Genomic DNA, 11684 nt, shown 5'->3' on the forward strand with positions numbered 1-11684 from the left:
TTTTTTTTTCTTTCACGTTTTTTGTTGTTGGTGTGTTTAAAATGATGTTCAAACATCCATATTTATAGGAAATTTCGAATCTGGCAGTTGTAATTTTCCTATGAATTTACGACGAAAATTAATTAGGTGGCAAAAAAAAAACCTGTAACACCTACAAAGTTGGTGGATTCAAAATTTCCTCGCTAAATACACGTAAATTATTTCCTCGTAAATAACACGCGAAGTTTACGTTGTATTTACGAGGAAATAGTATTTCTTCGTAAAAGACACGTCAAATTACATCGACTTTACGACGAATCGCTTTTGTCGTTATTTTACGAGGACATAACGATGACATTATGTTTCCACGTAAGTTTCTCGTAAAATCGACGTAAATTTACGATGATTGTTTTTCCTCGTTAACTTTCCTCGTTAAACATGTGTTTTCTTGCAGTGGTAACCAAACATTAATGGGCTTGTTGTTTCATATAATATGGCGTGAAAGTTTACTAATAATTAGGAAATGTCTAGAAAATTATCAGTGACATTAGATTGTAAGTAGGGGTTATTGGTTGTTGTATTTTAATGAATTTGAAAATTCGAACTAAATCTAGTGTTATTGGTTCTATGATTTTCAAATCTGTATTAAAATCATGTGTTATTGGTTTAATGATTCATAAATTCTGTATCAAATCAAGTGTTATTCAATCGTACGGATTTACTAATATATTTGAATTTATAATTGATTTGAATGGATTTGTTTGGATTTTTTAGTTAAAAATACAAAGACTCAAATCCGAGGGAAAACCTCCGGATTTGCATATTTTACTTGGATTTATAAATACTATATGGATTTCTAAATCAATCAAAATATATAAACCAATAAAATATTTGGAAAAAATAAGGATTAATTAAAATGTATTTCTGTTTTAATAACTTAGGTGTGCATCATATAATTGATGCGTATGATTAGTAGATTCCATTTAGTGAACCAAATCCTTAAAAATGTAATAAATACACTATCTTTTTTTAGCAAATATATAAATACTCTTTAAAACTCTAAATATAGTGCTAAAATGAATGTATTTTCCGTAAATCGCTCATAAGGAAAAGAATTCAAAAAATATTTATATATTTTAATAAAATAGAACTACATAATTTCTAAATTTCTTTAAATATCTTAAGGATATGATATCATCATTTAAAGATGATCACAAAAATTAAATTTTCATAAGATCTCATTTTAAAAACAAAACACCACAAATATTGCACTCTAATCATATTTTTCATATTCAAAAATCATAGAAATAATTATATTATGTGACTGATATGACATAAATCTCCAAATATATGCAGTGGCAAAATTACAATTCTGGATAAATTTTGACTATCTCATTTATATCTAATTTTTTTAAATATAGTTCCATTTTTAAAACCAAATATGATTAAAAAAATTTATGATTCTATTTTTTACCAGCTATTCCATCGAATATGTAAAATATTTTTTCAAATCAAACAGTGTGTACAACCAAATTAGCTATTGGAGCAACAAGTCATCAGACGTTCAACAACAATTATGGTATGAATGAACAAAACAATTAATAATTTTTCAAACTAAAAATAATACTGCGTTTTAAAAGTGCGGATCAAATTATAGTAACTAATTAAAATGGAATAAATAACTCTCTCTGTTTTAAAAATATTTATATTTTAGGAAAAAAATATTTATATAAACTTGAATAATTTATGCCAAAATACCTAAATTTTAACTAAAAATTGAGTTGGCTTGAATATTTGGATGTAGAATCAATAGATATTTCAAAATGTTCTGAGTATTGTTTAGTTGTTTTAAACATTTACTTTCGACTATTTGTATATATTTCGTGTATTTTAGACAACTTTAAAATATATTATATATTTTGTTTATATTTTTGGATATTGAATTTAAAAATAACTAATATATTTAAGTATATAAGTCTGATTCGGAAATCCGAAATATTTCGGTTTGGATCTGATACGGTTCCGGTTATCTAGATACTAGAATTTTGAACTCGTTCGGATATTAATTAATTTCGATTCAGATTAGGTACTACTCTTCTGATCAGATTCGGTTCGGTTTTTAGGGTTCTCGGATTTGTGTTCCAACCCTAGTGGAGATATTTAACCAATGACCAATGTTGATGTTCTTACAGTTTGAGATTTATATTTTTCAAAAAATAGTTTGAATTACTGTCAATGAACTCCGGTTCCCCCCATCACCACTTAGGTTTTTTACCTACATTTTCAAAAGCTAGAGTTGATTGATGTCTCACTGAGAAGACAATATGTAAAAAGTTAGGTAAATAACACATTTACCTTCCGACAGGCACACAGCTGCCGACAGTGCCGGTAAAACAAGTTTCGCATCTCTCTCCAAATCAACGGCTGTAAAATAGCCACGTCATCACAAACTCGAACTCTTGTCTTAAATCCACCTCTTTCTCTCTCTTTAGCCCACCACCACCTTTCTTTACTCCTTTCTCCGAATCTTCTCTACACAGCCTTCGAGATCTTCTTCTTCCTCCTCCTCCTCCACAGATCTAAAGATCTCAATAACCGAAGAAACCAATCTCCAAACAACCCGACACCGTTTTCAACTCCGACGTCGGCGAATCTTCCTCCGTAGATCTAGCAAAGAAAGCCTCTCCAAAATCTCCAAACGGTAATCTCTATTAATAGCTTTCCACATCAAAAACCAATTTCACTATTTTCAAATGTTTTTTTCCCGTTGGATTCAAATAGTTTTCGAACTCTTTTGTTATTTTTCCTCTCAGAAAATTCAAATCCGGATTAGGAGATGGCGCCGAGCATCCGAAAAGCGATCGGGGCGGTTAAGGATCAAACGAGCATCGGGATCGCGAAAGTCGCGAGCAACACGGCCCCAGATCTGGAAGTAGCCATCGTGAAAGCCACGAGCCACGACGACGACCCCGCGAGCGAGAAGTACATCCGCGAGATCCTCAACCTCACCTCCCTCTCCCGCGGATACATCCTCGCCTGCGTCACCTCCGTCTCGCGTCGCCTCGGGAAGACGCGCGACTGGGTGGTCGCCCTCAAGGCCCTGATGCTCGTCCACCGCCTCCTCAACGAAGGAGACCCTCTCTTCCAAGAGGAGATCCTCCACTCGACGAGGCGTGGCACGAGGATGCTCAACATGTCCGATTTTCGCGACGAGGCGCACTCGAGCTCGTGGGATCACTCCGCTTTCGTTAGGACTTACGCTTTTTATCTGGATCAGAGGCTCGAGTTAGCTTTGTTTGAGAGGAAGAGTGGTGTTGGTGGGGGGAGTAGTAGCTATCATAGCAATGGTGATGACCGTTACAGTAGAGGGAGAGATGATTTTCGATCTCCCCCTCCCAGATCTTATGACTATGACAACGGTAGTGGTGGTGGTTACAGTGGTGGTTATGGTGGTGTGCCTAAGAGATCTCGGTCTTACGGAGATATGAATGAGATGGGAGGAGGAGGGAGAGATGAGAAGAAAGCTGTGACACCTCTTCGAGAAATGACGCCGGAGAGGATATTCGGGAAAATGGGGCATTTACAGAGGCTGCTTGACCGGTTCTTGACATTGAGACCAACCGGTTTAGCTAAGAACAGTAGGATGATACTTATCGCGTTGTACCCCGTCGTGAGGGAGAGTTTTAAGCTCTACGCTGACATCTGCGAGGTGTTAGCTGTTTTGCTCGATAAGTTTTTCGATATGGAGTATACCGATTGCGTCAAGGCCTTTGATGCTTACGCGAGCGCGGCGAAACAGATTGATGAGCTTATCGCGTTTTATAATTGGTGTAAGGAGACAGGCGTGGCGAGATCGTCTGAGTACCCGGAGGTTCAGAGGATTACTAGTAAGTTGTTGGAGACGTTGGAGGAGTTTGTTAGAGATAGGGCGAAGAGAGGGAAGAGTCCTGAGAGGAAAGAGATCGAAGCTCCTCCTCCTCCGCCGGTGGCGGAAGAAGAGGAGGCTGAGCCTGATATGAACGAGATCAAAGCGCTTCCTCCTCCGGAGAACTACACTCCTCCTCCTCAGCCTGAGCCTGAGCCGGAAAAACCGCAGTACACGGAGGATTTGGTTAACTTGAGGGAAGATGGAGTCACTGGTGATGACCAAGGGAACAAGTTTGCGCTCGCGCTATTCGCCGGTCCGCCGGGAAGTAACGGGAAGTGGGAAGCTTTCCCGTCGGATGGAGTGACCTCCGCGTGGCAGAATCCTGCTGCGGAGCCAGGGAAAGCGGATTGGGAATTGGCGTTGGTGGAAACAGCTAGCAACTTGGAGAAACAGACAGCCGCGTTAGGCGGCGGGTTTGATTCTCTGCTGCTGAACGGCATGTACGATCAAGGAGCGGTTAGGCAACATGTGAGCACCTCGCAGTTAACTGGTGGCAGCGCGAGCAGCGTAGCTTTACCTTTACCGGGTAAAACCAACACTCAAGTATTGGCCTTACCTGCACCAGATGGAACCGTTGAGAAAGTGAACCAAGACCCGTTCGCGGCTTCGCTAACCATCCCACCGCCTTCGTACGTGCAAATGGCCGAGATGGAGAAGAAGCAGTATCTGCTGAGCCAAGAGCAGCAGCTATGGCAGCAATACCAGCGTGAAGGAATGAGAGGTCAAGCTAGTTTGGCGAAGATGAACAACACTGGTCCAGTTCCAGGTGGAATGCCTTACGGAATGCCACCTGTCAATGGGATGGGACCGCCACCACCGACGGGGTATTACTACAACAATCCTTACTGATTTCATTCTATTTGTTATTTGCTCCACCAAGTCTTATTATGATGTATGTGTAGATGACTCGTTTGTTTTTTTTTTTTTTTTTTGTTCACCTTCGTTCTCGTGTGTTTTTGAAATGTTTCTTGCGTCTCTTGCTCGAGTTTGGATTTATAGTTTATGTACACTTTATTGAGGTTCTTGATTCCATTTTGTATAACACATTTTGATATCTCTAATGTTTTTCACTGTAAACTTCTTGAGAACAACTTTTGTTGGGTTTAAGAGTTATTGTTTGACTTGGAAAAAACGCTCTAGGACTTTGTTATGTTTGCTACTCCTATGAAATTTGAAGTCATTGGTTCAATTTTTTTGGTAATTATTAGGTGATATAGATTTGTCGCTTTCTTATCTTTTACCAGGCATAAACTATTCTTTTCTATAGTTGAGATTGGAAAATGACAGGGCGAGATGTGTGTATATGGAAGTCTGTTACACCAAGAAGTGGGTGACCCAATGGGTTATTATTTATATATATTGACAGCTAGGATGGGACCCTTTTTTTTTTTTTTTTTTGTCAAACAAACAATTATATTAAATCTAAAAAAATTTTAAATTATTACATCCAGAACTATGCTCAACGGTAACAAAATAAAAACTGGAAGGAAACTCGACAGTTTGATGAACACCAACAAAACAGCAAGAAAAAACATAACAAACTTAACGAGAGTTACTTGCTAGGATGGGACCCTCCATTACCAAATATGTGTATAAATGATCAGTTCTTTTAAATTATGGAGAACGAATAATAATAAAGCTAAAGATAAGCTGGAGTCTCTTCATGTCCAACTCATGCAAGGGTGAGTCAGGTCACGTTCTGGCACACCGTCCATGACATCCGTGTGATACATATACAATAATGGTTGACTAATTTTGCGAATGATCGGGATCTTCTGTACTTATAAATGGTGTGGTCGGTTATAGTTATTGGCTAGGCTGGATCCAAGCCGAACAAGGAAAAGCTTTGAGTTTTTCTGGAAGAAGGGACATGGTTTGGTTTCTTCATGGGCCGAGAACCTTTATTTTATTTATTCACTTTGTTTTAAAACTATAGCCTGATCCGTGTGCGGATACTAATCGTTACTTTTATATACACATATTTATTTAAATGTTTATTAGTTAAATTTTTTTTTTTTAATTAAATAGTTTATTTGTTGTAAAAAAATATCGACCCGTACACCATACTAAACCTTCCACAAATATTGACTAATTGATATGTTTGATTAAATATTTCTTTTAACACGAAGTGGTTTCCCAAATATAATAATATTTTAAATATTTTGATAGATACGAGCCATATAGCGAGATTTAGATACATCAGACAATGAATATTCAATTATAAACATTAAATATTATTCTACAAGTAATTCAATGATATTTAAATCTTAATATAGATAGATTTTATTGTTGAAAATAATTAATAGTAACTGAAATGGTTACTGAAATGTTGTCCAAAAAAGTAACTGAAATGGTTAAAAATATATTTTAAAAATATTTGAAATATATATAGGCAAGATTTAAATAGATTAAAAATGAATATTTATAAATACTCCAAATTATTCTACAAGTAATTCAAAAATATTTAAGCGTATATAGATTTTATTGTTGAAAATACTTAATGGTAACCGTAATGGTTAAACATATACTTTTGGAATATTTAAAATACATATATTTTAGGCCTTACAAGCTAAATGTGTGAAGATTATATGATATTTTGGAAATATTATGTAACATTATTAAAAATCGTTTTTAAAATTTCTTTTTCCTAAAATTTTAGCTAAATCATTTTATGAAATATGTTGGATTCAAAATTATAGCTAAACTTTATTTAGGAAATGATTTTGGAATTTTTTTTACTTTCTGTTTTTACTATTTTCTTTTTTTATAAAAATTAAATCAATTACCAAAATATTTAAATTAATTTGATTAATTAAAGGGTATAATAGTATTAAAAAATATAGTTCCTATTTAACTAAATAACCCTCTATAAAAATCCTATTGGGAAAAATCTAAGATGAAAGTGTCTTTTTTTTTTCTAATTTTCCCTTTAATTAAATAGGAAAAGACAATGATTACTTAAATTTAGGTTAAGCTGGAATTTGATTTTGGAAATGCATTAATTAAGAGAAAACAAAGAATCCTAAAAATTAGGTTAATTAATAATTTTAATTGCATGCCATTGTAAATAAGTTGAAAACTTAAGAGTATTTTCCTTTTTGCAACTTAAGAGTATTTTCTTTTTGTACTTCTCTTTTAATAATATAAGATTTTCCTTTTTATATTAAAATGAATCTAATATTGTATTTATATGAATTCAGGATGACAAACAACTTACATATATATGTATATACTATATATACTATATATGAGGTCAAGGTGTGGGAGAATCCTTGGATCCCTACAACACCAGCTAGACCGGCTCACCCTGCAGCCCCAATTTTGCACCTGAATATGAGTGTCAGCGATCTTATTGATCAGGAATCGAAGGAATGGGATATTCGACTAAAGGAGGATTATGTTGCCCATGCGAATATACCTTTTATAAGAAGCTTAGCCATAAGCTCAGCTCATCGTCGGGATAATTTCTGTTGGAGCTACAATAAAAATGGTGAGTATACCGTTAAATCTGGATATTGGGTAGCTCGGAACTTATTGAAGGCTGAAGAAGAGAAGGAAGTAATGGAGCCCAGCATAACAAAGCTTCAAGTCTTTGCTTGGAAAATAAAAGCGCCTCAGAAAATTTGTCATCTTATATGGCAATTGATAATAGCTCATGGGGCTGTAACGAGAAATTTGATACGGCGTAATATGAGATGTGACAACTATTGCCCGCGATGTGGAGAACCCAGAAGAGTCTGTCACTCATGCAATCTTCGAATGTCCACCAGCCCTACAAGCTTGGGCCCTATCAGCAACACCAACAAGTCCATATATCTTTTAAGTGCCGAGTGTCTATGCTAATATGGATTATCTATTCTGGATAAAGAACATCAGTGTCGAGCCATGATTAGACAAAGACCCTTATCCCTGGATAATCTGGTATATTTGGAAGGCCCGAAATGATAAGCTATTTAGGGGAATAAACAGAGACCCACTGGAGCTAGTTCGTTATGCAGAAAGTGAGTGCCAAGCATGGTTCAACGCTAATGAGATGGTGTCACCCAGGGGCGGAGGCAACATATGAGGAGGGGGTCAGCTGACCCCACTACTTTAAAAAAAAATGATTTTCTTAAAACATAATTTGTGTTGACCCCACTAAAAAAATAATTTTGACCCCACAAAAACAATTATTAAACATTGGAGATAAAATTTAATTGTACAACTAAAATAATTATACTTTTTATCATTGAAACTTTGGAGTTATATTAGTTTGAACCTCATTTTTTGATAATTATCCAAAAATATAAAATCCCTAAACACGATTTGTTATTTTAAACTTTAGTAATATGTTAGTTTAAGTCCAAGTTGTATTAGGTCCAACTAATTTACAATATAGAAACATTATAAAACAAGTAAACGTAAAAAAGAAAAGAAGACTATATTTTTAACTCGTGAACGGGAACAGAAAACGACGGCGGACTCCTAACTCGTGCTCTATAATTATTTTTAGTTCAATTTTAGGTTGGTTTTCTATATTTTTAGCCAATAAAACTGTCATAAAAAAATTTCAAGCTATGAGTGTGCGTAGAGTAGAATTGCTATAATCGTGTGGTTCGGTCTGAGAAGATTTTAAAGATAGAGATAGAGTTATGTTTTTATTCATTGTTGCTATTTTTTTCTTGAAAAATTTAAAAATACAGAACACTCTAAACAAAGAAGCGGTCATTGTACAAACGTTTTTCGGTTTGAATAAATTCTTACATTCAACGGAAAAGGGAGTGTGCCTAGAGTATATGTAGTTTTTTGTGGTTTATAAATTATTTTTTTGATTTTTTTCCGACCCCGGTACAAAAATTTTCTGGCTCCGCCACTTGTGTCACCTATTCCACAAGTACAAAATATTGAGGAACCCCAAGTCTTAATTAAGCTTGGGTAATATATGCATGATAGATGGGTTTTGGACATCTTCATCACAATTCAGTGGGTGTGGATGGGTATGGATGGATAGTTTGGAGAATGTTCAACTTATGGGCACGAGAGTCTGCATTGCATTCAGAAGTGGAAGAGCTACGATGGGCGATGGAGAGTATGCTTCAGTATTCAACATGTCAGAGTTTTGGGACGGACTGCAAAGATTTGATCGCTATGATTAGGGAGCCTCATGCTTGGCCAAGCTTTGCAACAGAATTGAAAAAGATAAAGACTCTGAAGATATGCTTTCCGGATTTCAAGATCACCCACATCCCACGAGCCCAAAACCATATTTCGGACTTTTTAGCTAAGATTACGAGGTCTTTCTGTAGAGATTTATGTTTTATTGGTTGTTTTATTTCGGTCTGACTACCCAGACCACTTCAAACTTGAGTAATAGAATAGCCATTCGTTGTAAAAAAAAAAAAAAAAAGGAGGCAGGTACTCTACGGTCAGCCTAAATTATTGAATTTTGTTATTGTTATTTGGTTTCGGTGGTAATAGGCAAGTTGAATTACCTGTTGAAAACTTGAACACAATTCTCCATGGAACAATAATTTTAAAACCTTTTAAAATGTAGTGCTATTGAATCTGTTATTCGGTAAATTATCTTGAAATACACTATTATTAAAATATTTAAGTTATAAATTTTATGATGCGTTAAATGGTTTTTAGAGTGTTTTGGTAAAGGTTTTTAGTTAAAAAATAGAAGTCCAAAATATAATGGTTTTAGATGAAATTTTAGAGTGGTTTAACTAGTATTTTAATTAATTTTTATTTCACCAAAACTCTACATAAAATTTATTAAAAACAAATTATTTCGATAACTAAATTTCATATACATTATTTAAAAATAATTTGATGTGTCATCACTACATTAATTTTAAAATAAATAATGACATGGTATAATAATAATAATGACATAATATACTAACATATTAACAATGATGACATAAACATTTACATATAATGTTGTTTTATATTTTTGGCAAATGTTTTTAGATATGGTAATAACTCATTAATCATCATTAATATACAATAAATAATATAATAGTAAAAATAGAAATATAATAATATGTAAAATTTTTGAAATATTATTTAATTCTATTTTTTATAGCTTCATAATTTTTATTACTAAAATAAATCTGCAAAATTTATGCATTTTTTCAAATAGTTGTAATTTTGTAATCCCCTTACCATAGTTTTTTTAATATCTACAAATTGTAGAAATATTATTTAGTTTTACGTTTTGATAATTATATACCTAAAAATTGTTTTAATTTTATAAAATTTGATTCAATATATTTAACGAAAAGAAATAGATAAAAATATTTCCAGGATTATAATTTTTAATATATACATATATATATAATTAACTTTAAATAAAAATATTTATTTTATCTTATTTTTTACATATAATTATAAATTTTAAAATTAAAATTTTGTAAGCAAATAATAAAATCTTAAAATTAATAATATTTTATTTTTAAAATGATTTAAATTTTAAATTTGTATCCTCTTAAGTGTTTCTAACATTTGGTCACAACTTTTACAAGATTTCTAATAAGATAAAAATCCTTGTTTTTATCTCTAGATTTTTCATGCGAAGGGTTTGGAGAAAACGGAAATGCAGGCATAATGGAGATTGCACCTTATTTCCCATAATATCATCAATTTCATCGATAAGAATGTTCGCAACTGATTATCATTTTGTACATCCGGAAACCACAGATATGAAGATGGACTCAAAGTCTGGTTCGATAACTTTAAACTACTCTCTATTTCTCATGTATTAAGTTAAAGCTTGCAAAAGTCTCAAAGCAATGATATATCTATTTCCGTTTTAATATTGGGATGAACAAATTCAACGTTCTTAATAAAAAAAACCTGAAAAATTGAAATCGATACGAACAAAGCGAAGATTGTTATGAAAAGAACCTGAATTTTATTGTATCGCGAGAATTTAAATAAGGGCAAAATTTATACCCGTAGAATTTATAACACTGATAGAAAGATTATTACAGAGGGAAGAGAAGAGTGAATGATGCGTTTTCAAATGATCGAAATCGATCATATATATAGAAAATAAATTTACTGTGCAAATAGTGCAGCGGGCCCCACATCTTTTATATTTTCAACGAAAACGGCTCCTCCTCCTATTTTTGACTTTCGTAACACTCCCCCTTGGGGGCCGGTGTCACTATCCGCTCTTGCTTAACGTCTTTGTTGCCTCGTTAAAAACCTTTCTAGGAAAACCCTATGGGAAAAACCATAGTAAGGTAAAAAGATTACAACTACGTAAGCTCCCCCTCGAATGAGCAGTCATAGATCCTTCTGATGACGCATTCCAATGTTGTGGATGTGTTTTCTGAATACCGAAGTCGGAAGTGATTTTGTGAAGAGGTCAGCTGCATTGTCGCATGATTGGACATATCTTACTTCAATCTCTTTCTTCTTCACGAGCTCTTGAGTGTATGAGAAGAACTTCGGATGAATATGCTTCGTTCTATCGCTTTTAATATATCCGTCCTTTGTTTGAGCAACACATGCTGCATTATCTTCATAAAAAATAGTTGGTTCTATATTTTCGTCAATTCCACTGCTTGAACAGATGTGTCGGCTTATTGATCTTAGCCATACACATTCTCTACTTGCTTCATGGAGTGCAATGATCTCAGCATGATTTGAAGAAGTAGCCACAAGCGTTTGTTTCTGAGAACGCCAAGATATAGCAGTGCCTCTGATCGTAAAAACGTATTCTGTTTGCGATCGGGCTTTGTGTGGATCTGAAAGATATCCTGCATCTGCAAAACCAACCATTTGA

The 11684-nt window shown here is 34.0% G+C and overlaps 1 protein-coding gene across 1 annotated transcript; it reads left to right on the forward strand.

Annotated features, from left to right (window-relative positions):
• Positions 1-2459: 2459 nt before the first annotated feature.
• Positions 2460-4977, forward strand: LOC106342199 (putative clathrin assembly protein At2g25430). The gene is made up of 2 exons (XM_013781064.1): positions 2460-2680; positions 2793-4977. The coding sequence occupies exon 2, from the start codon at positions 2816-2818 to the stop codon at positions 4754-4756; it is 1941 nt and encodes a 646-aa protein (XP_013636518.1). The 5' UTR covers positions 2460-2680; positions 2793-2815; the 3' UTR covers positions 4757-4977.
• The last annotated feature ends 6707 nt before the right edge of the window (positions 4978-11684 follow it).

Source organism: Brassica oleracea, chromosome C4 (genome assembly GCF_000695525.1).
Source record: "Brassica oleracea var. oleracea cultivar TO1000 chromosome C4, BOL, whole genome shotgun sequence".
Lineage (NCBI taxonomy): Eukaryota > Viridiplantae > Streptophyta > Magnoliopsida > Brassicales > Brassicaceae > Brassica > Brassica oleracea.

Excerpts from the sequence above, each read along its gene's own strand:
- LOC106342199 (XM_013781064.1), top strand. The coding sequence starts at position 2,816 with ATGGCGCCGAGCATCCGAAAAGCGATCGGGGCGGTTAAGGATCAAACG.